Below are 16,889 nucleotides of genomic sequence, written 5' to 3'. Positions count from 1 at the left end.
TTTTTCCTGCTATGTTACTTTTCAATGTGCACACTGTGCAATTTTATAGAGGTATCTAAAGAGTACAACGTACGTTCTGAACGTGTCAAGGATTTAGTGTTGCCATGTGTGCTTATTATAAGCGACTTTGGACTTATTTGTCTGTGAAGTTGCTTGTAAATATTGGTTGTTGCAGGTGGCGTCTTGGGATCGTGTGTGGGGTGTGTGTGTGTGTGTGTGGGGGGGGGGGGGGGGGGGGGGGGGGGGGGTACTGCAGGGGGTCCGCGAAATTATTGCTTGATTGATGAGCATGAATAAATAAATGTCCATTTATCTTCAAATATCTTTTAAAACATTTTCCACATTTATGTTAAAAATAAAACATGCTTACTGTGCACAATTGACATTGTTGATAGTATTATTGACATTGTTCTCAATAAGGTATGCCTATATATTCATGTTTAAAATAAAAGTATGAATATGTTACATATGAAACACGATGTTATACATGAATATACATATAGCTTACGAATGTTCAATCTGTTCTAAAGTGAACAAGTTGCTTACCGGTATTTTTTATTTATTTTTTCCTTTTTGATTGAAGAATGTATTAGAAGCCTGGAAAACGTACAGTTTTATGACAGTAGGCCTACTTGTAGCCTAATCATTGGTACAAGGTCAACTAAAAGGAGATCCTAGTAAGCTTTTTGTCTTATTTTAAGCCACTTTATGTATCTCATAACATTGAAAGAGACCGATGGAGCAGTAACAAGGGAATGGGCTTTTTATTGTTTTAACCAGTGTTTCTAAGTGGTGGTGGTGGTAGGCTACCAACGTTTTTTACTTGAGTAAAAGTATCATCAATATTATCAATGTTTTGATCAATTGAGTACAAAGGACCCCATATACTTTTTTGGAAAAATAATTTTAGCAGAACTTGTACTGTACTGTAGCCGACTTCTCTGTACCTGTCTCTGCAAACTGTAAGTAATCAATCAACACAGCAATTTAGAAATAATCTCACAAGTTAAACTCAGGAATTAAAAATGAATGATATTAAAATAGAATTAAAGTACCAATATAGAAAGTGCTCATTATGCAGAATGTCGCATTTGACAAGTTATCAAAGTCTTAGCAGATCTATAGCTTGTTGATGGTTATTTTCAATACAGCAGTATAAAGTGCTCATAAAAGCCTAGTACCTGCCTGGCCCTAGTTGGTTATTTTGGTCTTGTTTTCCTAGGCCTGGTTGCTTATTTCTCAGAACCTGGCAACACTTCCAGAAACGATACATGACGGAGGATGACGCTGTTTAGATGCCTCAATAAAATTATACAGTGTGCACATAAAAAAACAATTGATTGGAAAACAACCTGTGATATGCATTCTTTTATATTCCTGGACCGATTAACTGACAAAGGAGATAAACGTTCAGAAATAATTTATTCACAAGCATGGTCCAGCTGGCTGTCATCCTTCTGCCATGGACTCCATTGCAGTTCACACAACTTCCGGTCCCAGTTTTGGCTCCCATGAGCGTCAATGGCGGATGCCCAGCCATTTTGGCGACTCTACCTTCTTTATAGTTATCTTGATTTCAGTGAGGAGGGGATTCAATCCCATAGCGCGGGGAGATGGTCTCCCCACGATTGGTTAACTGGTTGTCAGGTAATCTCTAGCCTCGCAGGCAGATTCAGACTTTTTATCAGTTCCTAGATAATTGGTCAGGTCAGGTAAACCAGGCAGCAATATACACTGCACGAGACTCCAAAATGTGTTATACATACAGTAGCCCTAGGCTATTACTATTATGGGACTGTATTAATTATTATTTTACAAAAGCATAACAGCAATGTGTTGTCTATTGCCTGACAACCAGCGGGCCAATCACAACTCGACCGTTCTTCTGGGCTATGGGGTTAGAGTCTACCTTCCCGTTTCGTTTCTTCAAGTGCGGGGCGTGGACTGCCCTGTCATTGTAGAGGAAGACTCGCATGGTCCACGGCGCCACTGACATTTACAGCAGCAGACTTGGTAAGTAGGCTAACGAACACGCGCGTTTGTCAGGGTTGCAGGTGAACTCCTTCCACAAGTTGTCTTTATTCAGCGTGACATCGTCCCTTACCTTTCAGTGACACGCAACTTGTTTGTACGTGGTGCGGTTGAGTGCCACGCCAGTGTTTTTGTCTGGCGTGGAGTGCATGATGAAGGCAGCCCTCCTCGACCATAATGTGCCTGCAATGCAATGTAATATTTAATTTAAATATCGAAGTTGACTTTCTATTTTGAGAATACGTGACCATAGCTTCTTAAACTTGTTTTTCTCTTTACCGGCTTCCTGTTATATGCTGAATGTTTGGGGCGAGAATTTAAACAAAAGGATGGCCATGCTCTCACTGTGCGCCATCATTTTAAATCACTATCAGCCCTGTAGTGCTGACCAAGACCATTATCATACCATGCCATGATGTGAGCCATGTTTCGCATCATCGAAAAGACAAAAGCCTAATATTTAATGTCAATGTCTTGCTTGCATTGTTTCCGTCAAGGGCGTCTGACTTTGCAAGCTCGGCTGTCTTTTTAATGTACCAGAGGTAACGGTTTATGATGTCTGCTTCTTGACACACATTGCATTTCCCAGAAATAATTGGTTTAATATATATTTTTCAAATTATTTTAATTGTTTGCTTACCTGTATAATTGATTTGCCCCTGCATTGTATTTTTTGGTATATCGACTTTTCATTTATCATGATGATACAGGGTCTTTGTCTGACGCTACTGGCTGGGTCTGGCGCAGCTGTTTCGGTCACACAGGGTGTGAACGAAAAAGCCAGCTTGTCAACATAGGGCAAAATGCCTTTGTGTCCTACTTTGCTTTTTATCTGAATTACATACACAGTAGTTTGACACCTTAAAGAGTACTATGACAAGTTGAATTTGGGCCAAGAAGCCCTTTGCCTTTTTATTCTTTGAGGCCCTATAAGCAAAACAAATCATGTAGTGGAACAATAAATTCCCCCAGAAATATTTTCATTTCTGCCTTAAATAATGGGCATGGGCGCTTAAAAAAATGTTTTCAAACTGTCCCTCTGAACAAGTATAATTGCCTTGGGATCTGCAGTGTAAAACATGGGTCTGTTAGCAACATCTAGTGGATTACAATGTCACCCTATGCTTCCCTTTAATCCCTGCCAAAACCCCTGTTATTGAAACAATATTTTGGATATTGGATTGATGGTGACTTGTCTTAAACCATACATGGGCAACTGGCGGCCCGGGGGCCACATGCGGCCCCCAACTTCACTTAATGCGGCCCACAGGTTAATACCGGAATACTGATATATTACTGATTTCAGCTGTTACAATTCCAAACATGACCTGCTTTAATTCTGTCTAGTATAGTAGTATTAAAATGTATTTTTTTATGTCCAATGTATTTGTATTTAGATTCATAAATTTAACATGAGTATAACTAAATGCCTTTGAAATTAAATCAAAATGTTACATTTTAGGATTCCAATTCAAAATGAACAAAAAAATATTAGGATTCCAATTCAAAAGAAGCAAAAATAGCCGATCTTCAAGCTCAAAACGCATCGCAGCTTCTTTTGTATAAGATACTAGAATGGCAAAGTAGGACATAGCAATATGCAATGTGGCCCTCTGGAGTGAAGGTGGAAATATAGTGGCCCTTGCCATCATCAAAGTTGCCCACCCCTGTCTTAAACCATTATTTTTCATAGGATATCCTCCCATATTCCTACTCATGGAAATGTGATACCATCCAGGTCAATGCTTTCTGTTGGTCACTGAGCAGCTCAGCTGATAAGCACATTGGTCAAAGGCATATTGAAGGTGGTTGGATGCTTTTAAATCAAACATGTTTGCCAAAAATGGATTCCTTTATTAGTGTGGTTGCTATAGGCAACAAACTGTTGTTCTAGGTCTGAGATTTATTTTTTGCCAGTAAAGTTATTGGAAAAAAACCAGAAAAGTGAAGCTTTTGGTCATGCTTCACTTATCATCAAAATATAATTATTTACTGAATTTCCCCGGTGGGATAATAAAGGTATCTATCTAATTATAAATGCTAAGATGGAATTCCTTGCATCAGTGCAACCACACTGGCAATTTCCCAGAATTGCACCTTTTTCTAGTTTACATAGAGGCTGATGTGAATGATGATGGAACTCGAGTAGATTTACAGAAACTACATGACCACAGTATTGATAAGCTCCTTTGGAATTATAATGCTGTGTCCAAATGCAACATCTTCCATCTGAATGCATTGAACTGTGATTGTAGTTTAAAGATTCTGTATCAAGGTACACTACTGTACTGATATGGCTCAATGCTGACTTACTTCCTATATTTGTTTATTTTTTTTTTAATTGAAGGTGGTGTGTGCCGTTAGACATGGATACTGAGCAGAGTCATGAGGTTTTGGCAGACACTTCACAGCAGAAGGAGGCTGAAATGGAAAAATTGACTGCCTCAAAGTTGGAGACACCAGATGAGTCAACAGATCCCGAGAAGCTACCATCCCCGGTGGTTGAAGAAGCTGGAAAGCTTGCGGTGAATGGCCAGGCATCGCCACCATCATTGACATTACTGTCTCAGACTGCGGCACAGGCGGAACCTGAAGACATGTCTGAACAAGTAGTGCTGCCAAATGTATTGACAAAACAAGCAGAACTAGCTGGGCCACCCAAAACGATCCCTGACCCAGTTACAGCATCGAACATCACAGAACCAGAAAACGTGCAGCTTGAACGGCAGCCAGTTGTGGAGAACACCCCAGAACCTTTGCGCAAACCTCTGTCAGCGGATGCCCCTGAACCAGAGCCAGAGAAATCGGTCGAATCAGTTACAGAAGCTGCTGGACTGCCAGAGCAAACACTATGTGAACCAGTCGCACTGCTGCAGCCGCTGGGAGTGGAACAACACAGCAAACTAGAGGAAGTGCCAAAGCAAGCTGAGGAGATTGTGGCAAAAGTAATGGACACTCCGCCAGCAGAAATCGTTCAAGAGGTGATGGCGGAGAAGCAAGTAGCGGCTGAGGCTACATCAGAGGAGGAAGCCGAGCTCAAGAGAGAGGAGGAAAGGAAAATGGCTGAGCTCAAGAAAGAGGAGGAAAGGAAAATGGCTGAGCTCAAGAAAGAAGAGGAAAGGAAGGAGGCAGAGCTCAAGAAAGAAGCAGAGCTCAAGAAAGAGCAGGAGAGGAAGGAGGCAGAGCTCAAGAAAGAAGCAGAGCTCAAGAAAGAGCAGGAGAGGAAGGAGGCAGAGCTCAAGAAAGAAGCAGAGCTCAAGAAAGAGCAGGAGAGGAAGGAGGCAGAGCTCAAGAAAGAAGCAGAGCTCAAGAAAGAGCAGGAGAGGAAGGAGGCAGAGCTCAAGAAAGAAGCAGAGCTCAAGAAAGAGCAGGAGAGGAAGGAGGTAGAGCTCAAGAAAGAAGCAGAGCTCAAGAAAGAAGCAGAGCTCAAGAAAGAGCAGGAAAGGAAGGAGGCAGAGCTCAAGAAAGGGGAGCAAGTGAAGGGAGCAGACCTAAAGCAAACTGAAGAAAAGAAGGAAGCTGAACAAAATGAAACGGAAGAACAGAAAGAAACTGAGCTGAAAGAAACTGAAGAACCAAAGGAAGCTGAGCAGAAGGAAGCTGAACTCAATATGGTTGAAGAGAGAGAACCTGCTCCTGGCTCCTTGTCGTTTGCCATTCTGGATCAGGAAAAGACCAAAGTTTCCTTTCAAGCCTCTCGTACCCTTGTTGTCCTCCGAGGCCTCCCAGGCAGCGGTAAGAGCCGCGTGGCCCGTGCCATAGCAGACCACTTCCAAGACCTTTGCTCTGTCTTCTGTGCAGATGACCATGGTATCAAACCTGAAAACCCTGAAGCATCCACGGATGGGTACAAGGCACTGGACGAGGCAGTGGTTGCCCATTGCAGCGCACAAAAAACGGCCCCTATGGTGGTAGTGGTGGATGACACTAATCACACCCAGGATCGGCTGGCCCGCCTGGGGGAGATTGCAGAGCAACAGCGGCTGGTGGTCATGTTCTTGGAGCCCCGCACCGAGTGGAGTCGAGATTTGTCACAGCTACCCAAGAAGACTGGACGGGATCTGAAGGAGGCCCAATTTGAATCAATAAACGGCCAATTTGAGGACACTATTCTTCCTCTCTTCTTTGGCTGGTTTCTGACCCCCACCACCCAGGACAAGGTCAAATGCACATCCATGGATTTCCTGAAAACACTGGACACCTTGGACGCCTTCAAGAAGCACTCGGCAGACTGTGAGTGAATTTAATAAGGAACAAATTGATTAAAAGATTAATGTTAAGCACCCTAAACGTTTAAAAGTGTTTACTGTAATAACAGCTGACCCCTTTGTTTGCAGTCAACGTGGAAGCAGAGAAAGAGGTGGATCTTGAGCAATATTTCCAGCCCAAGGGCAGTCTCCATTGCACCACCAAATTCTGTGACTATGGCAAAGCTGAGGGAGCACAAGAATATGCAGAAAAAACGGCAAGTGTAAAAAATAAAAACATATTGTCCTCAATTGAAACTTAACATTTGAACAAGAATCTGAGGGTGTGTGTGTGTGTGTGTGTGTGAGATAGGTATTTATTGTGGCAATTTGATTTGGACTGACTCTTTATCTCTGCCTCTCCTCCACTCTCTAGGCCGTTAAAGAGCTGTATGGTTATGCATTTGAGCTGTCTCTGAGTGCCCTCTTTGTCACACCGCGTACTGTTGGCGCCAGAGTGTCACTCTCTGAAGAGCAGCTTGTGCTCTGGCCAGCCGATGCAGAGAAGGAGGCGCAGTCTGAGGTGCCCACGGCCGCCTCGCTGCCTTTGGGCAGCCGCGCCCACGTCACTCTGGGCTGTGCCAAAGGCGTGGAGCCAGTTCAAACGGGTTTCGATCTACTCGAAATCCTGGCTTTGCAGCAGGACGGCCAGCAGGGGGAGCTGGTGGAGGAGATGGAGCTGGGGTCTCTGGCCTATTATGGAAATGGCAGGTGGCTGCTGAGTCTGAGGGAGCCCATTTCTGTTCAAGCTTTCTTCTCTAGCTTGTACCACCCCAAGAAGGCTGACCAGACCAAAAAGGAGACAGAGAAGAAAAAGAAGAAGTGCGCCATATTGTAAACGGCACAGGTGGGGTGCGTGGCTCGGGATGAATGGTGTAATAGGAATTAGGTTAATGTTTTGGAGGGTTTGTGCTATTTTTAGGGCTTCTGTTACAGCCTACCCTAAACCCACAAGCTGTGTGCCTTTTTTTACTGTTGATTTGCACCACAATCCAAGATGCCTTCAACCCACTTAAGTAAAACATGTTCTGTATCTCACCACATACAACTTGTTCAGTATCTCTGTTAGACAAAGGTAGTACAGCCTCCCTTCCTCATCTTTATAATTCCTGATCCTGTCTGAGCCTAGATTTCCCCCCTATAAATGGTAGCTTGTTCAGTATTCACTATTCAGTTAAGCGAGTGATTCATTAGGTATTTTCATTACATGATGCAATTTTGTCAGATTACATGCTTATCACATATTCTCATCCATCTGTTAAAAAAAAGTATGTTTGCCTCACTGAGAGATGTGTTCATTTGTCTAGTATCCTGTGGTTTTGGTGAGTTGATGTTGAGCTGTTTTGAGCAACTTTGAAAATGTTATTGTAGCATATGGGCCAAAGGTATGTAATTAAGTGTACTAGAATGAATGTTATTATATAGGTCCTTCCTTGTAAATTCTTTGCACTGTGCACTCTTGAAAGGGAGACTGCGTTGAGTTTAGCATTTGTTTCATTACCTTGCACTTGGTACTCAAATGCTGTGAATCCAAGTCCACATTTTGCAATCTTTTCTACTGTGGAAATCCCATTGATCCCTTTCATCCTCTTCGGACAACACTGCATTTATTACATTTCAATTTGTATCCACATTAAGTGACTGATTTCTTTCTCTTTTTTTCAGTAGGGCAAGTTGTGCTTGTGTAGCTCTTATGAATCACTATTTTTGCACTTGTTTTGTACACTTAATAAACAGTATGCTTTGCTCCAAATGGAATAAGTTGATTTGATGTCCTTCCAGTTTTGTGCTTGGCATGCTGACTGATAAGAACGGTGTCAACTTGACTGCATGTGTTTGCAACAACTGAAAACCCTTGTCTTAATTTGTTATGTGGTTAAACCAGCAGATGGCACTCCTCAATGGTACACTGCTAGGGGACCATGATCCTGTGAAAAATCCCAAGCAATATATTCTATGCCACTTATACCCAGGAACAACCCATCTCCCAGGTTATCTAGACATTTAAGTTTGACTGATTAAAGTCTAGACTAGATTGGCTTCACTCTCAATACCCTTGCATAAGGACCTGACACAACATTTATGGTTCTGTCATCCATTTGGTAGCTGGCCATGTTTGATAAAGGGACTGCACACAGCTGTGCATGTTCCAGCACATTTCGTAACCATTACCACCATCTTTGTGCCAGTCTAATAAGATCCAATATACATGTTGATGTAAGCTAATCCTCTCAATGTGCATGTTCATTTTAATGGCCATCATCAGACCTGCTTGTATGTTTTATCTTATTTAGATTTTTAATGGGGATTCCCTTATGCTACAGTTCATCACTGTTATCTATGGAGATATGATGTGAAAATGTATTTTTACTATTTTAGTTCTTCACAGAAAGGCCAATGAAAGAGGTAAACCTTGAATAAGGGTCCCACAGACCTGAACACTAGCCTGGCATTATAGCCAGACTGATAACGTGGAGTCTGGCTAAAGCCAGGCTACCTGCACACTATAAAGACACTGTCATTCCAATGAATAACTTGAAAATATCTGCAAAAATGAAAGCTTGAACAAAGTCAGCGATGCATCAACTTTTAAGATACCGTTAGGACGAGATAGTCTATTGATTACTGAAGAGATATTCAGGTGGCAGCATAAATATTGTCTATGAAACAGTGAACAATATCAATGTATATCATTAATGAATACTGTATAATGAATGTTCAATCTGTTAACACGTATATAGTAGCCTACAGGCTATGAACAGTTATCCTAACATGGCATGGGCATGTGTCAATGTAATGGGGTCAGCCAGGTTACTAAAGTATAATTTGTTTCCTCTACTTTTGTACCCTGACCGAATGGCAATGCACATCCTATTATTCTGTGTACAAGTGTTGAAGCGTGCCAGAGTTCATGTGCAGGAGTTACTATTGTGACAGTCTAGACTCTAGACTGTCACATGAGTGAGTCTAGACTCTAGACTGTCATTTGAATTGTATGATTCTGCAAAGTTTAGCTGCTAGGCTATTTGTCAGTGAACTTGTGCTTTGCAAAATCATACAATTCAAATGATTTATGTCAGTGGTCCCCAAACTTGTTAGCCTGTTATCCAAAAGAGAATTTTTCCTTTTCCTTTTTTTAAATCATGAAAAACTTAGCTTTTCAGGGAATACTTTTGAAAATGTTTTGAAAAAATAATTAGAAACAAAACATTAAGATGTGTCCACAAATGGGTCCCAACCCACTGTTTGGGAACCAGTGATTTTTACGTGCACCATAGAACAGAAGTTGGTCATAAAGATGTAGGTCTTGGGTCTATGATCAGGACCCAAGAACAAGTTCAAGCGATGTTGTCATTGGCCACTCTGCAGATAAAGAACAGTGTTGACCAATCACCGTTGGCAGTGAGTGATTGCCTGGGGCGGTGGGCGTGAGCTTGATGAAGCAACATGAAGCACGGTGCTTCCTCAACCAATCAGAGAGCAGGAATATCAGCCAAGCCTATCGGCAGATGGGCGACCCAGACAAAACTCACACACAAGGATCCCCAGTGTTCCACATCATCCAGGATCCAGCCACGCACTGAGTACAAATCACTAATCCATCAGCCAAGATACCGGTGACATCCACCAGGACAAAACCAGGGCGCATCTCTAAGATTTTAAAGACCAAACAAGGTAAAGTACAACAAATGTGAGCCTTTTACTGCATTCGAATCTCTCTTTCGCACTCTCTCACTCACTCTTGCTTTCTTTCTTTCTCTCATTCATTCATCATTTCTTTCTCTTCGTGAACGAGCCGGAACAGCATCGAAAACAAGTTAAACTGGATAGTCAAGCGTGCAATTTAAAACTTGAACTTGAACTCCCGACGAACGCCTAAGGAGTAGTTTGGTAATGGTTAACAACGCTATGAAAGCGTTGCATTTTCATTAGTTTGCTGTTGTGGTCCCTAACGCTCTGGACCCCCAGGGCTGCCTACAGAAAGCAAAAAGTAGGCTTACATACAGAAATTAATTTGATGAGTGAAGCAATGTAAGAAGTTAAGTGAATATATCTGTGTCTATTTGCAATTTTGCATGCAGTGCCCAAACCCCCTGTGTGTGTGTGTGTGTGTGTGTGTGTGTGTGTGTGTGTGTGTGTGTGTGTGTGTGTGTGTGTGTGTGTGTGTGTGTGTGTGTGTGTGTGTGTGTGTGTGTGTGTGTGTGTGTGTGTGTGTGTGTGTGTGTGTGTGTGTGTGTGTGTGTGTGTGTGTGTGTGGTGGGGCTGGTCTTGGGGTCCTCCCTCAGAACATGTTTAACATGTAGATGTAATTTCCTGTGTTCTGGTGAATTTGGGGAGTTTGATACCAAATCCAGGAGAAATCCTGGAGAAATGGCAATCCAGGGGTCCAGAAGGAGACGTGGTCAAAATCCAGGAGACTCCTGCTGGATCCAGGAGGGTTGGCACTGGCAGCCCTGTCTCTCTGGACCTTAGCTATTCATTAGTGACAAGTTTGTAATCGCACAGAAGTAAAGCAGATGATTCCAAGTGGGATACAACTTAATGTCACTTGTTAAGTCAAGAGTGATGCACTGAAAAAGCTATCAGTCCTACTAGTTGGTTTCATTAATTCAGTATATACCGGTACTTATTTGGACATACCTGTACTGTGTTTTTCTGATCTATGTCTGATGCACCTGGCCATCCATCCTCCACCCATACCAAATGTTAGTGTGCATCACCTTGACTATTGTTTGTTCTTATTGGGCCAGTGGTATTTATTGACTCTGACAGGCCTGTTGCAGTAAGGAAATTAATGGGGAGCCAAGATGGAATTTGGTAGACCAGGGACCAGAACTGTGGTGGTGACTCTGAGACAAGAGTGATCGATACTTGGAGAGTCTTCTTGCCACCTCCATTAATCCCCATAACTGCAGACACCCAGGGCCGCAATGTAATGTACAGTCCTGTTAGAGCAGACATGAGGCCCTTTTTGCTTAATGAACCACTGAAAAACTAGACGGGCTCCCTGGGTACTTTGTCCCAGCAAGGTTGCGTAATGGTTCTTCTTTGATTTATATACATGATGAGAGTTGGTGGGTGACATGTATATGAACATTTCATGTGACGATTATTGTGGCCAAAATAATTGGTGTAGAATAGATGGACGAAGGACAATTTCACAATAAATTAAAATCTGCAATATGACTGAGCATTTTTATCACAATAAACGATAATAGCGATTATCATCCCATCCCTTGTGTGAGGTAAAAGCAAAGGTTCTGGTTTACAGGACTGCACAGCCAGATCAATAACAAAATTGGAGTATTAGTCCATTTCATATAACGGATGTAGCAGAGAGATGGAGGGAAAGGGATGGATCTGAGAGTAGAGCCTGGAGACAGGTCTAATGTAAACCATCTAGATTTCACTGACGGATGGGATTAGTTTTTCCACTGCACAGTGCACATACTCATTTCAAACTATTCATTTGGGGGCAGTGGGTAAAGTTAATGACTGATAAAGATAATCATTTTGGCTCAATTTCAGAGATGTTGAATTGTTCTATGTAGGCCTATGGAAAAGACAGGTTGCTCTTTAAAATCTGAATTCATTTATTGGCCATGATAGGTCTAGGATTGATATTAAATCATTTCTGTCTTCTGTATTGTATTTGAAACTGCAGCAAGTCAAGTATATTCATCAGGCCATGTTGTACTGTACTAGCACTGTCAACAAAAACAACTACACCATGTAACTATGACAACATAACCATAAACAAAATCAGAATCAGCTCCATGTATGGGCACAAAAGCTGCCATGCCCACTGCCCAGAATAGGCATATAGATATGGGCATATGATATCAGGAATCTCCATATATAAGCGCAGACAGATAGAGTTATCTGTTTATGGGCATAAAAGGCATGCAGGTACAGAGACAGACAGAAACAGACATCTCCTTATATGGGCACAAGAGACACAGACAGACGGGTACAACGGGTACTCTGACAAAGACCCAAACACTAATGGCTCAGACATATTGCTCGGATTGGCAGTGCGACACAAGTTGCACTGAAACACCTCTGCTTGAAACACCTCAGTGTCAATGAATGAGCTGGACTCTCTTTATAACTTCATTCAGAGAGCTGAGATCACAACCTGAACCCCTGACTGTGGTAACATGAGTTATTCATGAGATTATCAGTTCAAGTTATGATACTTACACATTAAGGGCTCTATTTTCATTGTCTTATGTACCAGCTCTTAATGCCTTAACTTGAGACCTGGAGGCATGGCAAATGCTGTTTGGTTGTTTTGAGTGGCCAAACAGCATTTGCCACACCTCCACACCTCCAGGTCTTAAGTGTACTTAAGACAATCAAAATAGAGCCCTAAGTGTTACACTCGATGTTAATTTATCCATTTAACTCTGAAAGTGTAGATCTGTCAATTTGGTTTATGTGTAGTATTCTCTCTTTACTGTGTAGACAATGGGCATACTAAGAAATTGAATTCACAGCAGAAACGCATCCTTAGTTAGTGCGGTTGCTATAGGCAACACGCTATTGTTCTAGGACAGAGAACTTTTATGTCACCTAAAGTAAACCTGTTTTTTGTTAACCGTTTTTGTTCATTGAGTTAAATGGATGTTTTTTGTAACCTTTTCTGTAACCCCACAAGTACAATTTATGTCCAATCATAAATGGAAAGACAGAATTAATCAAGAACATAATTTTTTAAATTTTCAGCTAAGGGTACCTGCTTTTTGTAAACCTTTGCACAAACGTAAACGTGACAATACTTATGGTAAGACGGAATTCTGTTCCCAGTGGATTCCTTGCAACTCACGTCAGAGCAACCACACTCGGTTGCAATTTCCCAGGATTGCACGTTTTCTAGTTTTCTTAGCTTTGTTGTGTAGGTCTTCTAGACCCAGGCTAATCATGGTAGCGTTAGCGACACTGCCTGCGTTGGCTGTTTTCTAGCAGAGTGTCTGGTGGCAGGCAGAAAGGATGACTGGACAAAAAGTACAAACCTGAGTCTGCAGTTTGCATCTAATCAAAATCTGTGCTTGTGTGTTTGAATCGTATCGTCCTTCTGAAACATTGAGTATTATTTCATCTATCTAGGGCAGGGGTCTTCAATGTTTTCAGGCCAAGGACCCCTTAGTTGAGAGAGAGAGAGATGAAGCAGGGACCCCCACAACCTTATCATAGATTCCATAGTTTCATCATTTGACAGTTCAATCGTCAGTGTATTTTGGATTCATGTCAATTTGTGTTTTCTGATATTTAACCACTTGAGCCGTCAATACTTAATAAAGTTGACCTTTCACTCTGTACTTAGTCTGCTCCTTTTCCCCTCTTCACCAAACCTCTTTGCAGAAAATAGCCAATCTACAAGCTCACTTTTGGCTAACGTTTTTGGCTAACGTTCTCAGAATATGAACACTAGGGTTCAAGTGGTTAATATAAAAGAGGAAAAAAAGTTTTTATCACTCAAAGATTTGGAGGACCCCCTGTAGTGACTCCGAGGACTCCTGGACCTCCCGTTGAAGACCCCTGCTGTAAGCATCCTTCATTGAGATGCTGCAATTATTTGCATTATAGATCTCCTATCTCAAAATGTTCTCTGCGTACCTATATTCTTATCTGTCTCTAGATTGTTTTATGAACCTACCTCTCTATTTCTGTCTCAATTCATTTCCCTATCTTTGGCTACATCTCTTGCTTGTCACGGCAGCCCCCCCCCCTGTCTTTCTCTCTCACAATCAATCAATAAATCTCTTTTCTCCATCTGTCTGTCCCTCCCATTAGGCCACTCTAACCCAGGCAGTCATGTCGGCCAAAGCCATCTCCGAGCAGACCGGAAAGGATTTCCTCTACAAGTACATCTGTACATCAGCTGCCGTCCAGAACAGGTTCCGGTATGCCAACGTGACGGCCGAGACCGACTTTGACCGCTTGGCGCAGGAGCACCCCTGGCTACTCACAGAGGTGAGGTGTATGCCTGCAGGACTGTTATGATTACACCGTAAAATCCTGAGCGTTAATTACAGATCAGAGCACGCAAGTACTGCAATCGGATGGGTATGTACAGTATGCATATCTTATATACTATGTCAGTGTCTCCTCTTGTTGAAGACTGTAGCCCAATCATGGACCAGCATCTCTGGCAAGTTACATCATCATTAACAGGCAATGAGAGACCAGTATTTCTGGTGATGCCAGTGATGATGTCATTGGTCGTAATATATCAGTTTTCTTTGGAAGCGGTGATGCCAGTCAGTGCTGTGTTCTACCTGTAACGCACGTATACGGCGTCTGCTGTCGGAAATAAAAATATGAATAGCGTCTGCCCTCGTGAACCTTTCAAAGTAGCGTATTTGATAGGCATTATGCACTGGCGTCTGCCCTGGCCGCACAAATAGCTGCGGATCATAGATTATAGTATGCCCTAAAAAAAAGTCACTGATGCCAGTGGTTAGCACACCTCATGGCGTGCTCTGCTTGTGCACAAGTGGGCCATATGGCCTACTTGTGCGCAAGACACAAGTTGGCACCTCGACAGAGTGCCTTTCTAGTTTAACTGCAGTTACCAATGAGATTTTGTACACTCTTCAGAGTTGCAGTTGAATATGTTAACACTGAGGGTTTTACTGTGTAAAGAAGAGAACAAGCTCTTAATAATGATACCCTTCACCAGCAAAGAAAAAACACATCTTTTCCTACTGCAGTGAGTGGGGTCATATTGTACATTTATGGCCCATAACTGTCATGAAAGCACATTCTGAGATTAGCCAGCGTAAAAGGAATCTTAATTTTCTTTTATTAGTTTTCTAGATGGGCTGAGTGGTCTCTTGGTGCTTGTTAACAGACATCACAGCTGGGCAGGGCTTCCCAGCAGCTCCTCTGCTAGCCGAATGGAAATAAAAGTTAGAGGTGGTGCCATAGTTTTGTACTTTTTCTGTTTTGTATGTGTCTATGAAGTTAACATTACTCTAATAGACTACGGGGTGGGGTTATAATGTGCAAATTTGCCTTCCCTGTGTATTGTTGGTTACTTCCTGAAAGCTGAGAGCCTCTGAGTCAAAAGACCCAACTGAAAAACACTGAGTAAATGACATCATATAATCAACCCCTCGCCCTTTACCATTCACCCAACACTGTGGGTGTGGCTTACTTCAGCCTGGTCACCAGTCTCACCACGCACCTGACAACTATGCATACTTAATGATCTGGTGGGTGTGGCCACATAAAAACATAATTTTAACACTTTCTGTACACTTTTTTTGGAGAGTGTACAGTATAATCATAATACCTGATCATCATGTTTTAGGGGGGAAAAGATCATGGCACTGCATCTTTAAGTAAATGTATCGGAGACTCTAGTCGGCTACATGGGAATGTACTTTATAGTGGCTTTTTTGAAGTGACACAGTAGGAAGAAGCAGTCACTTCAGGACCACGGACAGAGGCACTGTAATAGAAGTTAATCTCATTTTATGTTGTGACTCATCTGGCAGGGTACAATGTAGGGATGGGACGATACGCGATTTTATCGTGATAAAAAACATTCACGACAATCGTATCGTGGAGTTTTAATTTATCGTGAAATCGTCATGCACTGGGATCAATTCACCTTTATTTGCTGAGCTGCATATCTGGTACCATTTAAACCCTCTATTGGTAAAAGGTACTTATTATGTGTACTTGATACAGTCTTTTTCACTCTCTATCAAGTGTCTTTGCCCAAAAATAGCCAATCTACAAGCTCACAACGCATCACGTTGTGACGCGTTGTGAGCTTGTAGATCTGCTATTTTTTGGCAAATGTTCCGCCCCTGGATAATGGATTTTGATTATCGTGATAATATCGTAAATCGCGATTTCTTTTGTCACAATAATCGTGATATGAGATTTTCATCGTCCCATCTCTAGTACAATGTCATCCTCCTTCTCCCTCTCGCTGCTCCGTCAGAAGGTTGTGTTATCTGTAAGGTATGACGAGGGTTTGGAAGGAGAGAGATGGGTGATGTGCCAGAATTGATTAGCAAATTGCATTCACTTTCACCCTTGGCCCTTTTTCCTGGGCTTGCTGGCAGGCCCCCAGATTGTAATGGCTGCAGTCTCATAAGTCATTCTCAGTGTTGGAGGCACCAATGAGATGAGCGAGTAGGGTGGGTGGTAGGGGTTTCATGTACACAGTAAAATACTCAGTGTTAATTTACCGGTAACTCTGAGAGAGTGTACAAATGCAACCAAAAGGACCAATTTGGTTAGATTTGTACACTCTTAAATGTTAACACACAGGACTCGGTGCAAGAGCTTTTGAAGGGCCACAGGAATATGCTCAGCTCTGTGAATTTATTGCCTGACATCAGGGTGGGTTGTGTTAGAAATGTATAAAATAATTAGTACTCTTGATTATTTATCACGGCAGCTTTGTCTTAGTTTTGTTGCCAGACCCATGAAATGGGTAGGCCTACATAAGCAAATGTCGGTCTGTCTGTCCGGGTTTTCTATATAAAGGGTATATATGATGATGACATGATGATGACATGCCTACAAAAGGCATGATGTCATAAATGATGATGACAGACAGGGGGTTGGCAGAACCGGGGTCTGGCA

The 16,889-nt window shown here is 42.2% G+C and overlaps 2 protein-coding genes across 3 annotated transcripts in view; both read left to right on the top strand.

Moving 5' to 3' along the window:
- Positions 1 to 1,936: 1,936 nt before the first annotated feature.
- Positions 1,937 to 8,039, top strand: cnp (2'',3''-cyclic nucleotide 3'' phosphodiesterase). 2 transcript variants are annotated; one of them, XM_080724403.1, is made up of 4 exons: positions 1,937 to 2,013; positions 4,379 to 6,264; positions 6,369 to 6,496; positions 6,655 to 8,039. In XM_080724403.1, the coding sequence occupies exons 2-4, from the start codon at positions 4,398 to 4,400 to the stop codon at positions 7,114 to 7,116; spliced, it is 2,457 nt and encodes an 818-aa protein (XP_080580529.1). In that variant the 5' UTR covers positions 1,937 to 2,013; positions 4,379 to 4,397; the 3' UTR covers positions 7,117 to 8,039. The 2 variants fall into 2 exon arrangements, with proteins under 2 accessions (XP_080580529.1, XP_080580528.1); XM_080724402.1 differs by lacking the exon at positions 1,937 to 2,013 and adding an exon at positions 2,100 to 2,226.
- Positions 8,040 to 9,795: 1,756 nt separating this feature from the next.
- Positions 9,796 to 16,889, top strand: part of aclya (ATP citrate lyase a) — a 35,156-nt gene continuing 28,062 nt past the window's right edge. Inside the window, exons 1-2 of the mRNA XM_080723875.1 lie at positions 9,796 to 9,953; positions 14,076 to 14,255. Of these exons, the coding sequence (XP_080580001.1) occupies positions 14,097 to 14,255 (159 nt within the window). The 5' untranslated portion in view covers positions 9,796 to 9,953; positions 14,076 to 14,096. The remainder of the gene's footprint in view (positions 9,954 to 14,075; positions 14,256 to 16,889) is intronic.

This window comes from Nannobrachium achirus (genome assembly GCF_963921795.1).
Source record: "Nannobrachium achirus genome assembly, chromosome: 4".
In the NCBI taxonomy this organism is placed as follows: domain Eukaryota; kingdom Metazoa; phylum Chordata; class Actinopteri; order Myctophiformes; family Myctophidae; genus Nannobrachium; species Nannobrachium achirus.
The sequence above is the reverse complement of the archived record's forward strand: the minus strand, read 5'-3'. Positions and strand labels throughout refer to the sequence as shown.